The sequence below is a fragment of the Monodelphis domestica genome, chromosome 6 (assembly GCF_027887165.1).
Source record: "Monodelphis domestica isolate mMonDom1 chromosome 6, mMonDom1.pri, whole genome shotgun sequence".
Taxonomy (NCBI): domain Eukaryota; kingdom Metazoa; phylum Chordata; class Mammalia; order Didelphimorphia; family Didelphidae; genus Monodelphis; species Monodelphis domestica.
The window spans coordinates 72,809,158-72,833,353 of record NC_077232.1 but is presented as its reverse complement, the minus strand read 5'-3'; the positions used below and the strand labels follow the sequence as shown (position 1 = coordinate 72,833,353).

Genomic DNA, 24,196 nt, shown 5'->3' with positions numbered 1-24,196 from the left:
TATTGATCCTCTTATAGGCAAAAAGGAAAGATATGAATTTGATGATCATATGGGTAGATGGATTAAGAACAATAGTGATTAATGGACCAATGTCGGTTTGGAGGGAAGTTTCTCTTTGAAGGGATTACCCTAGGGATCTATTCTGATCTGATCTGTTCTGACATTTTTTAAAATAAATTGAATGAAGGTCGAACTGACAACATTAAAATTGTGATTAACAAGAACTCGGAAAAGGCAGATAGTACACTGAATGACAGAATCAGTCAGGACCCAAAAAGATCTCATCAAAATAGAACAATGGAACAAATCTAATACAATAAAATTAAATAGGAATGAATGTAAAAGTTTACACTTGAATTAGAAAAAATTAGAACATGGTCAGAAGGAGATTTGGTTAAATCACAGTTCCTGTGGAAAAGTCTGCCCAAAATGCAATATGAATTGGCAGTGGTAATATGGCAGCCAAAGAAACTAATGGTCTCTTGGGATGCTTTTAAGAGAGGTATGTCCCGAACAAACATGGTGGTCATGCTGCTCTCCTTTTTCCAGGTCACCTCACACCTGTATTATTGTATTTAGTCCTGAGGGTCACATTTTAGGAAGGACATTGAAAGAGAGTGACCACAAGATAATGAGAGAACTGAAGACCATGCTAAGGGACAGAAGGTGTTTGGTTTGGACTCAGGTGATTCATGTTAGCTACCTTCAAGCAATTGAAGAGCTTACCTGTGGAACTGGAATTAGATATGTTCTGTCTCTCTTTCCAGAAGACAGAATGGAAGTTAAGAGAGGGCAGAGGGGGCAGCTGGGTAGCTCAGTGGATTGAGAGCCAGATCTAGAGACGGGAAGTCCTAGGTTCAAATCTGGCCTCAGACACTTCCCAGCTGTGTGACCCTCGGCAAGTCACTTGACCCCCATTGCCTAGCCCTTACCGCTCTTCTGCCTTGGAGCCAAAACACAGTATTGACTCCAAGATGGAAGGTAAGGGTTTAAAAACAAAAAAGAGAGAGAGGGCAGAGATTTCCTCGAACAGAAGAAGCTGCCTCAGGAGATAGTGAGTTCCTGGTTAACAGGAGATGTTTGAAGAGAGGGTAGAACAGGATATTGTAGAGCATATTCATGTTTCACCTCAAAGTTGGACTAATTAGCATCTGAAGTAGGACTTTATGATCCTGGAACTTTGGGAGAGAAGCCAAGCTCTTGTGAAGGGACCACAGAGGGTGTAGAATTAAACTGGAAGGGAGTAGATTGAATGGGAGTGGAGTGGAATGAGGTGAGGTGCTGGATTCTTCATTGAAAGAATGTGGAACGTGGAAAATGGGTGTTTCAGTAGATAGCGAGCCAGGTCTAGAGACTTGAGTTCCTGGGTTCAAATATAGCCTCTGATATTTCCTAGCTGTGTGACTCTGGGCAAGTCACTTAACCCCAATTGTGCAGCTCCTCTAACCTTGGAACCAGTACTTAGTACTGATTCTAAGATGGACTATAAAGATTAAAAATAAAAAAAGAATGTGGAATGAAGTCACTTCTCTGTCTCCCTTCACACACAATTAGGGGGCAGTCAAAACACGGGATGTGACCAGCTTAGCTCCCTGGGAGTCAAAGCTGGGTTGAGGAGGTGTGCTGATGGTCGGAGCATATGTCCCTGATTTGGGAGAAATGTTCAAGTTCCTACAGTTTCTTTTGTGGCTTAAGTATGACTCTGGAAGCCTGGACCATGAGTTTCTTATGCTCCTCTTCCTCTGCATTTCCATACTCTCTGAAGGTCTTCCTGTTTGGGGAAATCAGAGAGGCTAAGGTATTCTGTTCTGAATTTACCCAGTGACTCTCTCCAAGGGAACTGAAAGATTTCCTCAAGGCCACACTGCAGACAGACATTTTGCCAACTGAAAGTGAGGGTAGAATGGGCACCACAAACACCAAACCTTCTGACAAAACCATCCGAGTCTTTAAAAAAATTTAAGGCAAGAAACATTAAGACTCCCCAAACCTGCACCTACCTCGTCACCCGCAGAAAGGGGTGGTTTAAAAACTGGGATAAATAAAAGTCACTTCCGATGGATCTTTTAGAGAACAAACCAGCCCTGGCACCTTGGGGTGGTGGCTGCTTCCTGGAGTATTCTCTTCTTTCTACCTTCCTTTCCAGAACCCTGAGAACTCTGCATGTGGGGTTGGGGCGGGAGTGGTCTACATGGCCTCAGCCCTTCAGCTGCTGCCCCTTCCTCTCCTGGCACAAAGGAAGCCCTTCCTACCACCCTCCCTCTTGCCCGAGGGAGACATCCGGAGAGCTTTAAATAGATTTCTCTGCTTTCCACTTAAGTAGGTCGGTGAGGAGGAGAGAGTCCAGCCTGTGCAGATGTGGGACTGGCAGCCCCAGGTGCCAGGCTCAGCGGAGAAAGGATGTCAGCCTGAGTTGGGAAGCCTGGGCTAGGAGCGGAGATTAGTAAAGTGGCGACTTGGTTTACTAAGGACTATTTATACATCTTTCCACCTCTCTCACTTGACTTTCTGTATCCTTCCCTCTTGGCCCCCTTGTCTCTGCTTCTGTCCTATCCCAACAGTATCTCTCTATCTCTTGGCTCTGAATCTCCCTTACTGTCTACACTCTTCTCACTCCAAACAACTCTGCCCGTTTTTCTCCTGATCCTGAATATTTCTGTCCATCTTTTTCCTGGGCTCCATCTGTATCTCCTTGAATATTCTCTTTTTTTTTTGAAAATTTTATTGAGTTAATTTAGAACATTATTCCTTGGTTACAAGAATCATTTCTTGTATATTCTATCTAGTCTATGTTTTAGGTAAAAGATGGCCAGCAAGTCACACTCTAAGTCTTGGATTGCATCCAAAATTGGCGGTAGAGATTCCATTGGTCAATGGATGAGTTACAGTCATAGAACCACAGAATATTAGAAGTGGAAGGCACTATGGCCTCCCATCTGGCTTCTCATTCTATGCAGGGATTCCTGTATATTTATCCGCTTGCAATATGGTAAGAAGCCAATCATCACCCCTCAACCCCCCATATAGAGTTCTTAGAGTGCCAGAGAGGCAGAATACGCCAACAAACCAATAGGGTCAGGGGAGGAAGAGGGACAGGGAAGGGGGTAGGAAGCAGAATGAGCAGTAACAAGAGCCAACTCCACGTGGTCTCCAAGACATCCATGTTTGCAAATGAGCAGACAGATGGTTTGGGCCGACATTTACTTCTGGCTTAGCAAATTTCAGACCTCAATTTCTGGGACTAAGCCAGAGAAGAAATGCATTTCTGAGGCCACCAACTGATCCCTGGCAGAGAGGGCTCAGGCAGAGCACATAGCCAGAAACATTTGTCTGTCCCCCTGTTAAGGATACAGCCTTGGGCTTTATACTTCTGCTAATCTGGGTCAGCCTCTCAGGAGACAGCTCTTCAGCATCAACCCAAGGGATCCTGGCCTAAGGCTTTCTCCCTCATTAATTTCTAAAATGGGAAAGATGAAGTGAATAAGCATTCACTTTAAATACCTACTGTGTGCCAGGCACTATGCTAACCGTTTTAAAAATACTTCGTTTTATTGCAATTACATATATTATCTCATTGCACTGATCTTAAATCCTGACCCAAAACTCTGTTAGAGCCTCAAGCTTCTTTCCAGGGCCCCATGATCCAGCAGGACTTCTTGGGTTTAGAGATTTGTTCCCAGTACCTGACTCTCTTTCCTTTTCTCCTATTGTTGCTAATATCATGGGGTGGGGATTTCAATTCTGGCTTCTGCTCTCCTCCTTTTCCCTACTATTTTTATATAACACAGAATCTATTTTCTGGGGTTAATTTACAAAGTAAAAAAGAATATACAAATTCAGAAATAATATACCAGGTAAAGGTCACTGGGAAGGAAAGGAAAAGAAATAAAATTCTCTATTCCCAGACAAAGTAGTCCTTAATGTCCTCCCTCCCTTCCTTCCTTCCTCCCTCTCTCCATCCCTTCCTTCCTCCCTCCTTCCCTCCTTCCATCCCTCCCTCCCTTCCTTCCTCCCTTCCTTCCTTCCTTCCTTCCTTCCTTCCTTCCTTCCTTCCTTCCTTCCTTCCTTCCTTCCTTCCTTCCTTCCTTCCTTCCTTCCTTCTTTCCTTCCTTCCTTCTTTCCTTCTTTCCTTCCTTCCTCCTTCCCTTCCTTCCTTCTTTCCTTCCTTTCTCTCTCCCTTCCTTCCTTCTTTCCTCTCTCCCTCCCTTCCTCCCTCCCTTCCTCCTTCCCTCCCTTCCTCCTTCCCTCCCTCCCTCCCTCCTTCCTTCCTTCCTTCCTTCCTTCCTTCCTTCCTTCCTTCTTTCCTTCCTTCCTTCCTTCCTTCCTTCTTTCCTTCCTTCCTTCCTTCTTTCCTTCCTTCCTCCTTCCCTTCCTTCCTTCTTTCCTTCCTTTCTCTCTCCCTTCCTTCCTTCTTTCCTCTCTCCCTCCCTTCCTCCCTCCCTTCCTCCTTCCCTCCCTTCCTCCTTCCCTCCCTCCCTCCCTTCTTCCTTCCCTCCCTCCCTCCCTCCTTCCTTCCTTCCTTCCTTCCTTCCTTCCTTCCTTCCTTCCTTCCTTCCTTCCTTCCTTCCTTCCTTCCTTCCTTCCTTCCTTCCTTCCTTCCTTCCTTCCTTCCTTCCTTCCTTCCTTCCTTCCTTCCTTCCTATCTTTCTTCCTTTCTAAAAAAAAATCACTTATCTTCAATTAGAGAATCAATACTAAGTATCATTTCCAAGACAGAAAAGTGGCTAGGTGACTTGCCCAGGTTCACACAGCTAGGAAATGTCTAGAGGCCACATTTGAACCTAAGACTTCCCATTTCTGGGCCTGGCTATTTATCCACTGAGCCTCCTAACTGCCTCTGGCCCTCCACTTTCCCTAGTTCTTCTCTCATGGTTCTCTCAAGGTTAATGTCCACTCCAAGAGACAATTCCCAGATAACAATTTCCTGTCCACCCATCAGGGCACTTTGGATATAGCTCATGGGCTGATTCCATGATCCCAGGCTCCCTGTCTCCTCATCAATCAACCAATCAATAAGCATTTACTTAGCACCTACTATGTGGCAGGCACTGGGCTAAGCACTAATCATAAGGAGTCCTAATTATATGGCATGTTTGGGGATGTCCCACTAACATTTCCACCCAATTGCTAGTATTTTGTAACCCTTAAAAGTACGATTTAAATACGGGTTAATGCTGTTAGCAATACAAATTTCCCCTCCCCAGAAGAAAGCAAATAAAAGCCTCACTCCTTTCACTTTAAAAATCCGACCACTATACCAGAGCTCCACAGAAATCCATTCTCTTTAGGCCCCCAGCCTCTCTAACCAAGCCTCCTTTCTCCTATACGGTCCAGGCAGTTTGCTTGGCCAACGTTCACAAGCCATGAGGCAGAGTCAGTGGGAACCATGTACCTCTGTTCATGCGTGTCTGTAATTGGGGAAAAGGCCCTTTGCCATGAAGGCATGCTGGTAGCTCTGGGTTCTTTCCAGACTGATTTCAGAGCCAAGCTGCCTCCGCTCTGGGGGAGGAGGAATGGAGGAAGGAGGAAGGAAGGAGCTGGGCAAGAAGCAATTGAATCCTTTTGCTTGTCCCCAGAGGTTTCACTCTGCACAATCTCAGGCAATTGGGAGCCATATTCTATTTGTCCCAAAGCACAAGGGAGTCTTCATTCTGTTTACCCCAGGCATAAAAGAAGAGTATGCACACTGATCAATCAAGACATTGGGGACCATTGGTTTTTTTTTTTTGGTTGATACAAGGTACAACCAAGGAGTATTTATTCCATTCATCTTGGGCACAGAAGAGTCCTCACACTGATCACCCCAAGAACCCAGTCTTCTTTTTCTGTAATCTTCTCAAGGCCTAGTGGAGTCTTCACTCTGTTCATCTCAGACATAGAAGGGTCTTCCCACTGATCATTCCAACCACTGGGGAGCCTTTTTCTGATTGCCCCAGGGCCCAAGGGAATTTTTGCCTTGCTCCTCCCACGGACTGTGTTCTGTGGTCTGTGTTCTGCTCATTCCAGGGATCTTTGCTCATTTTTGAATCACAAGTTCTAAGACTTAGAGTTCACTTTTTCCAACCCCCTCCTTTTTGAGATGAGGAGATTGAAAGGATAGAGAGGTTAGTTGATTCTTCCAAAGCCATGCACTAACAAGTAAGCCCCTCTGCCAGTCTGGTGAAACCTCCAGACCCCTTCTCCAAATCCAAATGCATAAAGTAAAGGGAAACAATTACATTAAAATACAATTATCAAAAATGTACTGAATCATGTAACCATGGGGAAAATATTCTAAATTAATTAAGTAAAAATTTAGTTAACAAATTAATAAACATTAATTAAGCACCTGCTATTGATCAGGCACTGTGCTAAGTTCTGGAGTTACAAAAAGAGGGAAAGATCAGCCCCTTCCCTAAAGGAGCTCATGATCTAATAAGGGAGACAACATGCAAACAAATATATTTAAAACAAGTTATAGACAGGATAAATAGGGAATCATTAATAGAGGGAAGTCCCTAGAATTAGAAGGAATTAGGCAAAGTATCCTGGAAGAGGCGAGAATTTAGTTGGAACTTTTAGGAAGTCATGGAGGTCAGTAAGATGAGGAGGGAAGGCATTCCATGGACAGAGAGAATGCCTAGAGATGATGGAGTGTCTTGCTTATGGGAGAGCCAGAAAGTCAGTGTCACTGGACAGAAGAGCACATATGGAGGAAGAAAGAAGACTGAAAAGGCTGGAGAGGAATAGACTTTGAATGCCCAACAGAGCATTTTGTATTTGCTCATACAAGCAAAATGGGGGGGGGGCACTGGAGTTTATGGAGTAGGAGGAGTTTTAGGACCTGGAATTTCTTTAAGAAACATAATTTTAGTAGCTGAATGGACAATGGATTGTAGTGGGAAAAGATTTAAGGCAGATTATATTAATATTATAATGATATTATTATTAGTCTATACCCACTAGCAATGGTCCGGGTGTGAAGTTATAAGGACCTGCCCTAGAGTCACAGTGTGTCAGAGGAGAGAAGGAGGTATATTTTGAGGATGTTGCAATGGTGAAACTGAGAGGCAACAGCTTGGATGTGGGGGGAGAACCATAGTGAGGAGTCCAGGATGGCTCCTAGGTTGTGAGCCTGAAGGACTGGGGAAATGGTGTTTCCCACTAGAGTAACAGGGAAGAAGGAATGTGGAGGATCACTTAGGGGAAAGTTAATAGATATACTGAGTTTAAGAAGTCTACTGGATATCCAGTTGGAGATGTGAGATTAGAGTCAGCAGAGAATCATCAGTGTAGAGGTTGATTTACCATGGGAGCTGATGAAATCACCAGGTTAAGTAAGATAGAGGGAGAAGAGAAGGGGACTCGGGACAGAACCCAGAGAAGCAGGAACCAGGAGAGAGTGGTGTCTTGAAAACCTAGAGAGAAGAATATAAAGGAGGAGAGAGTGATAGTAGTGTCAAAAGCTACAGAGAGGTCCTGGAGGATGAAGACTGAGAAAAGGCCATTGGATTTGGTAGCTAAGAGGGAGCAATTTGGGTAGAATGATAAGGTCAGAAAACAAATTATAAAGCGTTAAGAAGGGAGTGAGAGAAGAAAACATGGAGGCACTTACTGTAGATGACCTTTTCAAGGAATTTAGCTACAAAGGGCAGAAGAGATATAGGATGATCATCAGCAGAGATGGAAGAGTCTAATATGGATTTTTTCAGGATGGGGAAGCATGGACGTGTTTGTAAGCAGTAGGAAATGATCCAGTAGAGAGATTGAACATTAGTGATAGAGCAGGGATGGCAGAGGGGGCAATCTGTTGGTTCAGATAGGATGGAATGGGATTGTGTGAACAAGTGGAGGGCTTAATCTTGGCAAGGAGCAAGGCCACTTCATCATGGGAGACACAGGTAAAGAAGAAGGTGGCAGAAGGTCCCTGAATGATAGGAGATGAGGAAGAGGGGGAGAAGAGTATTCACAATAAATGGCCTCATTTTTTTCCTGTAAAATGGGAGGCAAGGTTGTCCACTGAGAGTGTAGGCGGGGGAATCATGAGAGATTTGAGGAGGGGTGAAAAGGTTTGGAATACTACTGCTTGGCAGCATTGAGGGCCCAGGTGAGGTTATATAACATAAATCTGTAATGAACCCAGTCAAAATAGTTGTCATTTTCTCCACCAGCATGTGTGTAGGAATAAAGTCAGTGAATTCAAGGACTGATCCAAAGTTGAGGCTTGGTCAGGCAATATGATAAGGTGGCTAGAGATTCAAAAGAGAAGGACAGTGTAGAGTTGAATTGGTTCACCAAGGAGTAAAGAGAGGGAGAAGAAGAGAGAATAGCTAGTTCAGAGGAGATGACCTGGGAGAGAACTGAGGGGTCAAGGAACTGGAGATCATGATGTGGTTGATGAGTAGGGTTGTGTAAGAAAAGGAAAAAGGTGAGGTGAAAAGTCAATAGATTATGATTGATTGAATAGATTTCAGAATTTTTTAAACATAGAAGTGGTCCATTTGTAGGTAATGGCAAGATCAAGAGTATGACCATCTTTGTGTGTGGCTGAGTTGAGATAGGGGAATAGCTCATGAGAAATGAAGAGGTTGAGGAATTCAGTGGTTAGGGTATTCAAAGGACAATCATTATGTATGTCAAATGTCCTTTAGTATGAGAGCAATAGTTGGAAAGGTGATAAAAATTATAAGCCAGGCATCAAATTCATTGATAAATGAAGGGGAATGACAAGGGGATCTGTGGACAACAGCTACCAGAATTTTGATTGGGTGGTAGATATGACTAGCATGAACCTCAACAGAAGAGAGATTACTGAACTGATGGAGAAAGGGTTGGAAATCCTGGGAGTGCTGATGAGAGGAAGGAACATGCCAATTCCCATGCCTCGACCAGTGAGCCAAGGAGAATGAGTGAAGGTACAGCTAGTACTGGAAAGGATGGCCAGGCAATGGTACACCATAAAGGAGAAGTTAGGTTTCAGTAAGAGCTAGTAGGTGGAAGGAATGGGAAGATAAATGGAAGTTTGTTTTCCATGGAATAGATATCACAGAGGGCATAGTGGAAGGGCTGAATGGAGTTAGGATGAAACATTGAGGTGGGAGGATTGAAGGAAATGAGAATGAGGAATTGAGTGGTGGGGGATGAGGAACGGGGTTTGTATGATAATCTACAGGAGTTCAGAATCACTAGGCTGTGAAAGGTATGAAAAGGTGTGAGAAAGCTCCTCACTGAGTGGAAGGTATCACTCCTGTGTCCTCAAAGGACAGGTACAGCAGAAGATGGGAGACCTGAAGTCAAAGACAGGGTTGTTCTTTGCACTGACTCTCCACATCCACTGGCCTGTGTATGAGATTTGCTAAGACAGAAAGAACCCAGAATTCCTCCAGTCTATATCCAGTTCTGTGGATATTTGCATGTTCCCCCTACTTGATCATAGAAATACAGACAGACCTTACTTAGCATCATTATTTGGTTCCATTAAAACCCATTGTTTAGGAAAAGAACATTCCTGGGGTCTTTGAGCTCCATAGGAACAATACTGTTGTTGTTAACAATGGATGATCAATTTACCCTGATATTAAAATGGGTTTTCTTTGGGGACTTTATAACTAGGAGATGACTGATGGTGCTCCTGTCATTCATTAAGACATTACCCTACATGTGTATGAATGCACTCATTAATGCCACTAGACCAGTGATTTATTCAGTGCTTGCCATGTTCTAGATATTGTGCTAGGCACTAGGAATAGCTCACTCTCCTACCAGGATGGATAGGTTCCTACCAATCCCACGTGTGGTTCAATTCATAGATAATTCCTCCATCTTATCTGTGTTCCCGTTTTCCCATATGTGCTCTCATAGCCTGTCCATGTATGATCCTACTGGCCCATTCAAGATTAGCCCCTGTCCCAATCTGTGTGTGGTCTTGCTAACTCATAGATGATCCCACTCTTCCATATGTGATGCCACCAGGCCATACATGATCTCACCAGCTCTCTCTGTCTCTGTCTCTGTCTCTGTCTCTGTCTCTGTCTCTGTCTCTCTCTCTGTCTGTCTGTCACACACACACACACACACACACACACACACACCAGGTCATATATGATTTCGCCAGCACTTGCTATCTCTCTGTTTCTGTCTCTCTTTCTGTCTGTCTCGCTCCCTCTCTCTCCCTTCCTCTCCCTTTCTCTGTCTCTTTCTTTCTCTTTTTATCTCTGTCTCTCTCTCCCCTCTCCCTTCCTCTCTCTCTGTCTCTGCCTCTGTCTGTCTCTGTCTCTCTGTCTCTCTGTCTCTGTCTCTGTCTCTGTCTCTCTCTCTCTCTCTCTCTCTCTCTCTCTCTCTCTCTCACACACACACACACACACACACACACTCACACACACACTACCCAGTCCAAAAGAAATTCTCTCCCTCTTGACTGACCTAGTTTCCTCAAGGTGTCCCCCCCACCCCCACCGCCCACACACAGCTCCAGCCTTAGAGACAGCTCAGCCAAATGTTCTGCCAAGGGCGTCCGATTCCTCTCTGAACCAAACAATGGCGAGGAGGGGTGGTGATTCCTCAGGGAGCCCCCAGCCCTGTGGCTGCCACCTGTCCCAAGGACAGACAGCCCTTCCTGCCCATTTACACAGCAGTATTCTCCTTAAAGCTCTCACTAATAAACTTCCATTAATACTCTCCTGATTGTTTCCATCAACTTTCTCTTTCCTGTTCTCATCACGGCTCTCCACAATGCCCTCATCAATGTTCTCATTAATACTCTTGTTAATGCCCTCATTAATAGTCTCATTACTGCTTCATTAGCATCCTCTAGAACGGTTTCATTAGCATTCACATAAATACTCTATTAATATTCTCATTAGCATGGTCATTATACTCTCAATACTTTTAATTAATCCTCCCTTTAATATTGTCACCAGCAGATCCTATTTTTATGGTATTTTCCATTTGAAAAGTGAGATATGGTGGTGTGGTATGGTGGCTAGAGCTCTTCTACAGCTACTCCTTTAAGGCTTGTTTGGTTAACTCTTCTAATTCCTGGTCCTTACAATCCCTTTTCTAGAGAGGACTGTGGATTAGGAAGGGAGGGAATGGATTAGGTTTCTGAGGACCATATTACAGTCGGTTATGGAGTGATTGTGTTAGGGAGGGGGGAAAGGAGAGAAAGAGGGGAGGAACGTGATGTGTGTAAGGGGAGAAGTGGAGAAAGAAAGATCGTGGGAATGAGGACAGACAAAAGAGGGCAGGAGGGAGAGGAAAGAGGGAAAGAGAAGCAGAGAGAAAGATCATGAAAAGGAGGGAGAAAAGGAAGAAGAAAAGAAGATTAAATTTTAATTGTAACAGAGGGGAAGGGGAGAAAGGAGAAGCAAATGTCACTCAGTGTCATTCTGAGGTGTCAATTTTATCTTCTTAACTTCTTCCATATGCTTACATCTTTTCACTGGTATTGCCACCATCTTGGTACAGGCCTTCATTACTGGGATGATTGTAATAGCCCAATGGTGGGTCTGCCTACCTTAAGCCTCTCCTCATCCTAGTCCATCCTCCATAGAGCTGTCAAAGTAATCTTCCAAAAGTATAAGGTCTGACCATGTCATTCCTTCCTACCCCCAAAATTGGTTCCCTATCCTCTCCAGTATCAAATGTAAGATCTTCAAAACCCTTCCCATTCCCACCATATTTTCAGTCTTACATTTCGTACTCCTCAGCTTACTCTTCAAACTAGGGTCACTGGCCTCCCTTCCATTTTTCAAACAATACACCCCATCTCCTGACTGAGTATTTTCTGTGCCTCTTCCCCATGCCTGGAATGCTTTCTTTCCTCATTTCTGCCTACCAATTTCTCTAGCTTCCATCAAGATCCAGCTAGAAGGAAGTCTTTTTTAGTTTCTCTTAATTCTAGAACCTTCCTTCCATTGATTATTTGCTATTTATCCTGTCTATAATTTGTACGTAGTTGTTGACATATAGTCTCCCCCATTACACTGTGAGCTCCTTGAGGGCACGATTGGTCTTTTACCTTTTCTTGTATACCAGTTTTGAATGGTACCTGGCACATAGTAGGTGCTTAATAAATGTATATCAACTGAGTGAAGGTGAATAGCCTCTTCATGCCTTCTTGAGATGGTCCTTGGTTCTTCTAATTCCTAGAACTTTCAGAGGTTCTGCTCTAGACAGAACAGTCACGACGGCCCATTATTCTCTGGGCCACAGGGACAATGGTTAAAGCAATATCAAACCTAGGGCTGGATCTGGGCCCAGGGCCACAAGCAGTATATCTGCAAAGTGTATCTTAGGGTGCCTTGCCTCCCTTGGGAATAATACTCTGGGCCTTCAGGAGAGGAGCCTCCAGAGGCATAGGATAGGCGAAAGACTGATGAAATGCTGTACTCAGCCCTAATTCTGTACCCTCTGTCCTTACCCCATAGTATGGAATCAAGAAGAAGGAGGAACGTGAGGCAGAGGCCCAGGCCGCAATGGAAGCTAACTCTGAAGGCAGCCTTACCCGTCCCAAGAAGGCCATTCCGCCAGGTTGTGGCGATGAAGAAGAGGAGGAAGAAGAGAGCATCCTGGATACCGTCATCAAATACCTCCCTGGACCTCTCCAGGATATGTTCAAGAAGTAATTCCCTATGAACTCTCAGACTGTTTCTACTATGAACAGCAAAGCAATGCCGTTCCCGCCACTTGGCAGGAGCTCTCAATCTCGCCACCCACCATGCACCCCTCTGCTCAATCCATCTCCCCGATCCCTCCCTTCCCTGGCTGCCCCAGGCCCCTTGGCCAGGCCTATTTGTACATAGTCCCTCCTTCCCCTCTCCCCAGTAGATGCCTCCCATCCATCAGATGTCAGGAGCAGAGTGCCGCAGTCTACTCAACTTTAATTATAAGCCATAGTACTAGATGTGTTAGGAAACTCAGCTAATCAGGCACCTCTACACTCGACAGAGAAAAGGGGAGACCTTCCAGTGGCTTCTGGCCAAAAATAGGCAGCACCACATTCCCGGAGAGCAAGCAGGGGCTTCTTCTAATGACCCATGGGATATTTGCCATGACTACCAATGGGCCAACCAACTGGCCTTGGTCACATGGGGTTTCCCCAGCTCCTGTAGGTGTCTTCACCATCGCTGCCCTCTCCCAGGGAAAGGGGAATTTGTCTCTGTGCAGGGACCCTTCAGAAAGGCAATCATTTGAAATGCAAATTTCCCACCGGAGGGCCAAGCCTTCCCAAGTTTTTTTTCTGTTAGTCCCACTGCCACCCAGGTCTCAGAATCCAGCCTACGGTCTTATTCCACATAATTAAGAGGAGAGGAAAATATAGGAGGGAATGGCCAGAGAGGAGGGAGGAAATAGGTTCTGGAGTGTTCCCTGAAGTCTGATGGCTTCACGTACCCTACTTTTTGGAGCATCCTGGAAAAAGGGTCAGGCTACCCTTCCTATGTCCATATTATGAGCTTCACACACACACACACACAAACACACACACACACACACACACACTCACACTCACACTCACACACGCACACTCATACACAAGATACTCAAGACACAATACAGAACGGTCCTCCCACTGTAGACCATCTGATATGACCTGACCATCCACTTTAGCACTTTGTAGGGCGTTCCTCCATTGTCCCAGGGCAACTTGAGAGAGGGACAGACTATCCTTTCCATTTTCTCTTCCTGTAGGGACGAGGAGACACAGAGGTTAGGGAGCAACTGGAAGTCAAAGAGTAAATATTAGGATCTCCAAACAAGTACAAAAGGCCAATGCCACCTCTTTCTTCCTGAGCACCACAGCCCTTTCATGAAAGATGGCGCTATGGTTAGGGGTGGGAGCTCAGAGCAGAGTTCCAAGATCCTACTGTCATGATAACCAGACTCAGGAAAGCAAGGATAAAACTGTCCCCAGAGAAAACTCCCTTCAGAGAAGAAGCCTGTGTAGCCTGCTCTGTCTCTTCAGGGTAGATATAGGACTCAGGACCCTCTTCCTGAGCAGAGAATGCCCTTCAAGACAGGCTTAGCACCTGATGGACCTCATGGCCCCCATCTTCCACTTGAGACTCCAGGATCTTCCCCTTATTTTCCAGTTTGTTTTTCTTTTTAAATTGACTTTTCAATTTTAACAAATGATTTAAAATTATCGTTTCCATCATCTGCTTTTCTGTTTATCCATTATCTATCTATACATTATCTGTCCATCCATCCATCCATCCGCTCTGCCTCCCCCATTCTTTCTGTCTCTCCCATCCCCATCTTCTTTACAGCCTTCTCTCTCCTGGAGGGTTCTTTCCATTCATGTTCTAGGATATTTCAGCCTGGAAGATTTCCATGACTGTCTCTTCTATATGAAGAAGGAAAAATAAGTACTTTATAGGGGGTGCTATGGGAAGGGGGTGAGGGAAAGAAACCAGCTCAATTATGTGTGTAACTCACAGGTCACACCTTGGACCTTTTCAGATTTATTTCTAGGGGAATGACAGAGTTGTGTTCTGGTTTTGAGAAGGGTAGGAAAGTGAGTGTTGTTCTGGGAGGACTGTTTGGGAATATATCATTGAGATCTCTAACCAAGCTCCAGGCCTATGGGTATTCCTCTAGACTATTTTCTTCCTGTTCATATTCCTCTCTGTAGCCACTAAGGATGGGGTTATCCTTTTCAGGAGCCCCACATTACAAGAGAGGTGAAAATGGGGAAAGGGGAAAGGCTAGTATTTGGAGGCCCTGGAAGTTGCATTTTTTCCACTCAAACTCTGAGTTCTGGATTGCTAAGGCCAAGAATGTTATTAGAGTTGAAGTGAATGGCCTGGGCATGTATGGGATATTTTCTCTCCAAATGATACTGAGCTCAAGAATTACACTACAGACCTCCTGGGGCTTGAATTATCACTGTGCCTTCTGGGACAACCTGGAGCTGGGAAAGGACTGTTTGTGCAGAAAATAAGTCATGAAATCCATTAGTGTCACTCAAGTGAGTCTGGATCTCACATCATTCAAGCTCCATTCTCCACCCAAATTCTCTCTCTCTCTCTCTCTCTCTCTCTCTCTCTCTCTCTCTCTCTCTCTCTCTCTCTCTCTCTCTCTCTCTCTCTCTCTCTCTCCCTTTCTCTCTCTCTCTCTCTCTCCCCATCTCCGTCTCTCTTTCTCTCTGTTTCTCTCTCTTTTTCTCTCTCCATCTCTGTCTCTCCTTCTCTGTCTGTCTGTCTGTCTGTCTGTCTCTCTCTCTCTCACACACACACACACACACACACACACACACACACCATATCCAATTTCTGGCCAGTCAGTCCCTATATTCCTAGAGTGGAAAGAAGATGAGAGAACATGGAAAGGATTTTGTCTTGTTTTAGTCATAGGGTTGTCCATATTCCAAAAAAAAATGGGCCATCCAAGCTGAAATAGCCTTTTGGCTCCTGGAATCAAAAGTAATTGGACTCCGCCCACCCCATCCTTTCTAGAATCACAGAGACCTTTCGCTAAGTCCATCCCTGCGCTCTGCGCCCGGGACTCGTCCCAGGGACTCACCAGAGGCAGGGATAGGATTTCCAGGCTAGATTCTGACCCTCATTTTGTCCTCCATTTTCTCGTTTGGTTTCCATATACTATGTTGAATCTCAGGTAAGTGAGGTCTTCTGTTTTTGGTGAGTCTTTATTCAGACAGTCAGGGTCCACGGCTGTGGGCGAGCCACCAGACACCCGGCAGAGCAACCTTTCTGTCCTGATAAAGGCACCATCAAAATCTCCACTTCTCGGAGGGCAAATCGTTTAGTTTGGCGCTGACCTTCATGACCTTACATCGATCCTTAGAGAAAGCCATATAAATCAGACTGCAATATTAATTCCGAATGCTACTCTACATTACAGGAGAATAGACCATGTGCTAACTCAACTTTGGAGTTTCTCTGTCTGTGTTTCTAGCTCTGTGTCTTAGCCAAGTACCTCCCCCGCCCCCTCCCTCTTTCTAGCTGTAGGGGGGAGAGAGACATAAGAATGCTGCTGACCCCTGTGCCGCTTCCTTGTGTGCGTGTGATGTTTTTAGGACCCCGCTGCTATCGTGACTGGCCGTGGTCGTGACCGTGACCTTCGTCACCCTCTGTGCCCCCGTGTCTCTGTGCATCATGTCGTCCGTCAGTAAATCATGGGGGGTGGGGGGAAGGGGAATGTCTTTCCAAAATGCTTGTTTTCACAAATGCAAACTTTGAGTAGACGGGGCATTTCCCAGTAGCAATGAGCTTGTCCTCCCAGTTTCCAGATGCATGGAGCCCTTCCCGTGCACGGCGCGGGGCCAAGGACCACCCGTGCACGGTGGAGACGTGTGGACGTCCACCCCACGGTGCTTTGCTTGCTTCTCTCCTTGCATGACGTGGTGACTAATGTAATGTTCTTTTCCAATGGAATCGCGGCCAATAAAGAATTATATGATCTCACCCCCTGTGACTCGTCTTATTTTCTCAGAGAGGGTGCTGGGGGGAGATGGGAAGACCCAACTGCTGAGTTGCTTGTGAGCTTGTCCTTGAGCGTCTTTCCTGGCCATGCTACGGAGGAGGATGACAGGATCACAAATGGTAGCTTGTGACCAGGGATTTTAGGTATTCTCTAATCCAACACCCTCATGCTGCAGATCAGAAAACTGAGGCACACGGAAATAGGTCTTGATCAATGACACATTTAAACCTCGTGGAATTGCGTGTCAGATATAGAAGGGAGAAAGGGGGAGGGGAGGGAAAGAGCATGACTCTTGTAACCATGGAAAAATATTCTAAATCATCTCATTAAATAAAATTTTCAAAAAAAAAAAAGAAGAAAACTGAGGCACATGGAAATAGGTCTTGATCTTGTGGGATTGTGTGTCAGATACGGAAGGGGGAAAAGGGGAGGGGAAGGAAAAAGCATGACTCTTGTAACCATGGAAAAAATATTCTAAATCATCTCATTAAATAAAATTTTCAAAAAAGAAATTGAAGAAAACTGAGGCACATGGAAATAGGTCTTGATCAATGACACATTTAAATAGCATGGAATTGTGTGTCAGATACAGAAGGGGGAAAGGGGGAGGGGAGGGAAAGAGCATGACTCTTGTAACCATGGAAAAATATTCTAAATCATCTCATTAAATAAAATTTTCAAAAAAAAAAAAAAGAAGAAAACTGAGGCACATGGAAATAGGTCTTGATCAATGACACATTTAAACCTCGTGGAATTGTGTGTCAGATATGGAAGGGGGAAAAGGGGAGGAGAAGGAAAAAGCATGACTCTTGTAACCATGGAAAAATATTCTAAATCATCTCATTAAATAAAATTTAAAAAAAAAAAAAGAAGAAAAGTGAGGCACAAAAGGCAGAAGTAGGAGATGAGAAACTGGCTTCAGAATCCTGAAGTCAAGGATAAGAGACTGGACTCAGCCATGGGAAAGAGCAAAGAAGACAGTATAGCATATGGTGGGCTGGTGGGTAAAACTTGGTCCCACCTGTAGTAGTGAGAAAAAAGAAGGTTCAGGATGGAAGGAGAATATGGGATCATTATACTAAAATAGGAATGGGATCAGGGAATCCCCAAACCCCAGAGTTGAAAAAAAACCCTGAGGGCATCTTGTCCAACCCTTGGAGAGCAAGAATGCCACTACAACATTTCCAACAAGTTAAAGACCTCTTCTGATGACTCATCAATACTTGGCTAATGATGGAGCAAATCTAAGTGAAAATATATTTGGCTGGAATCTTGAGAAACTGATTAAGAAGATGTTAAACTGAAAAGAGAGATTGGAGGAAGAAGAAAACTAGTACAAAAATCTGGAAAGGCAATACTATTGAGGTTAAAACAAGTAAATATGACAGGAAACAGGTTAAGTAAAAATAAGAATAGCAAGAGAGGGGGGCAGCTGGGTAGCTCAGTGGATTGAGAGCCAGACCTAGAGATGAGCGGGTTCACATCTGGCTTCAGACATTTCCCAGCTGTGTGACCCTGGGCAAGTCACTTAACTCCCATTGCCTAGCCCTTACTACTCTTCTGCCTTATCAATACATAGTATTGATTCCAAGACGGAAGGTAAGGGTTTAAAAAAAAAAAGAATAGCAAGAGGGGCCAGTAATACTCAAAAGATGATAAGCTAGGATAGAGTCAGTGATAAGACCCTTGACTTCAGACATTGTCTTAGATTTGAGGATCTGAAAAAAAAATAAGATTTGAGGATCTGATTCTAAAAGATGAAGAGGTGATTGGTCTCTTGTCTATTCCCCAATATTGAGCAGCAAATGCTCTCTAAATAAATAGTGCTTGATTTCTATAAGAACTGGAAAGACCTCCATGAACTGATGTAGAGTGAAATGAACAGAACCAGGAGAACATTGTACACAGTAACAGCAATATTGTGGAATGACCAAACGTAATGGACTTTGCTACTAATAACAATGCAACGATCCAGGACGATCCCAAAGGCCTTATGAGAAAGAAGGCTATCCACATTGAGAGAAAGAACTGTGGGAGAAGAAAAGCAGAAGAAAAATACATGATTTATCCCTTGTTTATATGGGTATAGAATTGGGGGTTTTGGTTTTAAAAACTTGCTCTATTACAAAAATGAACAATATAGAAATAGGTATCAAGTGATAACTCAGTGCAATTACTTGTCAGCTCCAGGAAGGGAGGGAGAGAAAAAGAATCATATAACCATGGAAAAATATTTTTTAAAAAAAGATTATATGTCAGATTCCAATTGTACTGGTGCCATTGTCTTTGACAGAGATAGTAATTCATTAAAATGCTTCTCCCTCACCAAAAAGAAATAAATAAATGAAGAGTTAGATGGTAAACATTGCTGCCATCAATCCAATACCCAACTCACATATACTACAGCTTTGGGACCAATTGGAGGATCGTGAAACTGGCCAGATCTTCGGTGGGTAATGAGGACAGAGGACATGAAAGCTATCTGGGCCAAGTTGGGTGCTTCCAAATGTGGTTCAGTCTTCTTTAGGCCTAAAGAACTCTTGGTTTCATACCAGAGGTCAAAAAAACAAAGCACTGATATTTGTGTGAGGGCCACCAAATGAATCTTCAGTAGCCATGCTACCTGAAGTTGGATCATTTTTATCAATAGATAACTAGGTGATAGAGAGAAGATAGATAGAAATCTGTGTTCCATCGGTGTATATAACATCTCAGGAAGAAACTCCCTCTGACAGTGCAGATGGTCATCCTTCCTGCAACTTTTAGTCTTAGATAATTATGTGCTGACCCTGAGAGTTTAAGTGTCTTGCCTGGGATTTAATTTAATTTATCTTTTGACCAGTATTGAAGTTTTAGGAGAGCTAGTTGGTGCAGGCACAGAAGCCTAAGCTGCAGACAGACTCTTCTGATTTCAGATTGGCCTTAAGGGCAACTCAGCCTTTATTTGATTAGAGGGAGATCCATAGTGGGAAAATTCTCATAATTAGCCAAAAGATGATATGCATTCAGTGACTTATGGAAGCAGCTGTTACGTCAAAGTGGGCAGCTGACCCCGTTCGACTTGTAATAATTATCCTGAGAATATCCTAAACTCAGAATCCTGAACTACTATAATTTTGGGTGGTCAGAAAAGGAAGAAAGCCAAGCCAGACTTCTTGCAAAAAAAAAGTCTCAAAGGGAGATAAAACTGTTGAACTTTAAGTATGCAAGCTATGAGGTTACAAAACAGGTACACTTTAAAGAAAACTATTAACTCCTAGCATGAAAACAAGAAGTGATTGTGAGAAATTATGCTCACTAGAAATATTTCTTCTTGGGAAAAGAGTCTCCCCAAAGAGGAGCTGCACTTGGACTACCAGCATTTGGTAGGTGATAAATGAATTAAAATCCCAGGTTGGGAATTGGCCCGTTACTTCACTTTACTCTTGCAGGCAGAAATTCCTTCAACAATTGCTCCTTGAATTGTGAGGGGAGTTGGGTTACCACAGCCAGCTAAGTTACTGACCATCCAGAGCAGCCGTCTACATATAAATACCCTAAATATGGGTGAGAAACAAGATGAACTACAGTTTCTAATACAAAGAGATCAATTTTACATTTTAGGTGCTGCTGAGACTTTATGGGATTGAACTCGTGACCAGAATATCATTATAAAAAGATAAATTATTTTTTAATAAGAATAGAATAGGATTGGGAGAATATCACTGTTTAAGACAAAGTGATGAAGAAATCTATGATCTGGGGAAACATGGTAGACATCATTTGGGTGTCGCTTAGGATTCGGTCCCCTCTGATCTACATTAGCCCAAGATTCTCCTGGATGAAAACTGGCTCAAATTGAGTCCTTATTTCTTGTCACATGTGTTTTACCTTCCTGTTAGGAGGTAACTCCAGGGATGTTAAGCTAGATTTTTCCAAGGCTGCTTTGGTGCAATTTCACATCTTAAAATATCTCCCTGAGGCCCAGATGTATTCTCTGAACCTATAGTGGCTGTTGATGGGCCCTAAATCCAGATATGCCTATTCAGTGCATGCTCAAATAGCATCTTCCACCAACTGAAACTCCTGTGTTTAACCTTAAATGTAAATAATTCCTCTGGGCATGATGGTGCAAGCCTCTAACCTCTACTACTGAGGAGGCTGAAGCTGGTGGATTGCTTGAGCTTGGGAGTTCTGAGCTGCAATCGACTAAAGCTGACTGGGTGTCCACAGTAAGTCCAATACCACTACAACGAGCCTCCAAGATCAGAGAGTCATCAGGCTGCCTAAGAAGGGGTGAATTGGCCCAGGTAGAAAACGCAACAGGTCAAAGCTGCCATATTAGTCAGAAGTGCAATGAAGATCATGAGTGTCTGCTCTACTTTAGCCTAAGTGAGACTGGAAGACCAAGTCCAAATTTTTTTTAGTTAATAAATTGAGTCAGCTAGATAGCAGCACCATGGAGGACCTGGGTATACCTAAATCTTTATAGCAGGACTTTTTTTGGTAGTAAAAAACTGGAAACATCAGAGATGCAAGGATAAACTATGGCATCTTCCTTTTCCTCAGGGAGTTTACATCCTAATGGACAGAAAAATATGGTACATGGGAGAGAGATAAGGAAAGGAGAAAGAGTCAAGCAAACTGTGATAGAAATCCAAGGAAAGAGAGTAACGCCAACAGATGGTTCCCACTCACAGCAAGGAAAGGGTCGTTTCATCCCAGCCTTTTAGCCCACTCCTATTGGCTTATAATGGCTGTTACCAAGACACCTGCCTTCTCTATGAGACGTGCCCATGATATTTCTTACCAAAATCTCCAGCAGATTGCAGATCCCTGGGTCTTTCAGATGTTGGCGCTACTGTGGCAGATGGCCCTTAAGAAGCCGCACACCCACAGATTTCTTCTTGAAAACAGGAGTGTAAATTTGTCAAGAACACAAGGGCTAGAGTACACACTGATTGCTTTGGGGAAGTTTTTACTCAAAAACAGACATATTGCTCTACCAGATACACTTTTTTGGCAGAGCTACAAGACAAATGAGAGACAGCTTGATGTAACAGATGACAAGATGAAGTTCAAATCAGTAGATAAGCCTTTTGTCTGTGTGACCATAGATAAAATCACCAGACTTAGTTAATATAAGCAACTTGCCGAATCTATCACTCACCTAGGAGATTCTCTCTTGTGTTGATGGAGGGAGTTTCCATACTGGAAGTTCTCCCTTGCTGGTATAATTGCAAGGGCTGACAATAAACACACACACACACACACACACACCAAAAAAACAAAAAATGTTCTCAAACATTTACCTGGTATTTCCACTCAGCTGTTTCGATCCCGTGAATCATAAATATTAAAGGAGGAAGGGGTTGGGAAGAGGATAGCAGAGTTATTGCAAAGGGGTGTGTGATTCATAGATTAATACATAAAAAAAAGCAAGTGTCCCTTTGGCAGACTGAATAATAATGTGCCTCACACATAGGTGTCACTTTTTTCAAATTATGTATTTGCTGTTGTGGTTAATAAGCCAGAATATGATTAATTCATTTGAAAGTGTTACTTAATTCATAGTAGCATTTATTAGTACCTGTTTCCCCCCATCTTTATGGGTTTTCCTCAAAAGTCTAGTCAGGGACTTGTATTTCCTACCTGTCTTTCCTTTTACTGCTCAGAACCCCATGCAGGGCTCCCCAGCATGCTCTACTGGCATAGCAGGGCATAGGGGTGTGCAAGGAGGGCTTGCTGAGCCCTTTTCAGGGTTGCCCATCCACCCTTGGTGTCCACTTGGCACTTAAGTCTCACCTGGAGCTCCAAGAGGCTGTAGCGTGCACAGCGGTCACACTCTAGTTAAGCTTCTTGGCAGATGGGCTAAACCAGGGTGAGGGTAACCAATGGACCAAAAATGCATTGGTGAGTCAGGGAGGATTCTACCGCAAGCCAGAAGACTTCCCCCAGAAGAATGGGCAGATGAGAACACTTTGTTCCAGTGGTCATGAAGGTGGCTGAAAGCAGGTTCTAGGGAAAGCTTAGATCTTGGCCAGACATCGAAGACATCAAATCATCCACTGCATCTTGGGCCATTCCATTGCCAGAGTCATTCCATTATTCTGGAAGCGAGAGTGAGGCTAGGGACTTTGTGTGACTCTGCCTCTATTTATTTACATTTCAATTGTACCAATCTGTCTGGGTAGATTATCCCCAGGAAAATATAAGCCCATGGAGGGCAGAGATTAATTTTTGTCTCTGATCTCTAGGGCTGAGGAAATGGTCTGGCATTTCTAGGCTGTTGCATTGAATTGCAGCAATAGCATTCTCCATTCCAGAGAAACTGACCTATTTGTTGTTCCTAGCATCATCCCAGCTTTAAAAAAGCTCTGCTTCCTGGCACACGGTTTCCTTCTTTCCCAATAGAAATCTTCCTCCGTCCCCTTGGGTGTTGGTGTCCTATCCCTCCTCAAATGGGATTGCATTCATGTTATCAGCTTTCATGTTGTATCTATTCAGTAAAAAGCAAACTCCTCGTGGGCACTTAAATGATTGCTGAACTGAAATGAATTGCTCTTACCTTTTGTAGAGCCCTTTTAAAGCTGGGGCCTCAGCAGGAGCTCCTGGGTAGCCACGGACATCTCTTCAGGTTTCTCCTTTCCTTTTCTTCCTCTCTGGCATCATTCACAAGTTGAAGAGCATTTTTAGAGTCTTCCACCCCCCTTTTTATAGTTCTCTATCCTGTGATCATATCACTCTTTCTCTCTTTTTTTTTGAAGTTCATAAAACACTTAAAAAATGCTCTAGTGATGCAAAAAAAAAAAAAAAAACCCAAACCATATTGCTATCATGTCCCAATAAATCTGGGCCTCCAAGAAACCTTCTCTTGTTATGAAGCTACAGGGATGGAGCAGCTAGGTGACTCAATGGATGGAGAGCTAGACCTGGAGGTCCTGAGTTCAAATCTGCTATCAGATCTGTGACCCTGGGCAAGTCACTTAACCCTGATTTCCTAGCCCTACCCCTTTTCTGCCTTGGAACCGATACTTAGTATTGATTCTAAGTCAGAAGGTAAGAGTTTTAAATAAGTAGCGCTATAGGCGTAACCTACTGTCCACATCATTCCTTGCCTATAGTTCGCCACCTCTCTCCTAAGATATTTCCTCCTTAATCCTCTGGAGCCAAGACTGGTCATTGTGTTGACCTGGATCCGGGTGCCTCTAGGTATTATTTTCCTTTATATTACTGGAGCCCTTGTCCATTTTGCTTCCTCCCTTTGCTTATTTTGTTCCGCCTTCCTGAGCTGTCTGGGTTCCTCACCTTTGTTGTTTCTTATGGACCCACAGCCTGCCATTTTTCTGCCATTCCCTAATCAGCGACGCTGGCTTTTGTTTCCAGAGTTTTACTACCACACACAAAAAAGCCCTGCTTGGACTATTTTGGAATGGAAGGGACTTTTCCCTCCTCTCTCTCTCTGACCTCATTTAGGTACTGGCTCAGTAGTGAGACTGCTGAGTTAAAGGGTGTGAAAGTTTAGTGATTTTTCCAGCATAGTTTCAATTGTGGTTTTTTTTTTCCAGAATAGTGTGAGAATTTTTCAGAACACGGTCTCTCTGTGAGACACAAAGTCGGTTTGGCTTGAAAGTAGGGAGCAAGCGTGGAGGGAGTAATATATAATAAGGCTGGAAAGGTAGGCTGGACCAGAGAGTACATGAAGGAGGGTAATAGGCTAGGAAGACGCGTTGTGAAGGGGTTTGAATAGCACACAGAGCAGTTTGTATTTGATCCTGGAGGTAATACAGAGGGA

The 24,196-nt window shown here is 43.9% G+C and overlaps 1 protein-coding gene across 2 annotated transcripts in view; it reads left to right on the top strand.

Moving 5' to 3' along the window:
• CPLX1 (complexin 1) overlaps positions 1-16,403 on the top strand; it is a 111,686-nt gene extending 95,283 nt beyond the window's left edge. For both annotated transcript variants that reach the window (XM_007496962.3, XM_007496961.3), the window contains exon 4: positions 12,408-16,403. In XM_007496962.3, the coding sequence (XP_007497024.2) occupies positions 12,408-12,605 (198 nt within the window). In that variant the 3' untranslated portion in view covers positions 12,606-16,403. The remainder of the gene's footprint in view (positions 1-12,407) is intronic.
• The last annotated feature ends 7,793 nt before the right edge of the window (positions 16,404-24,196 follow it).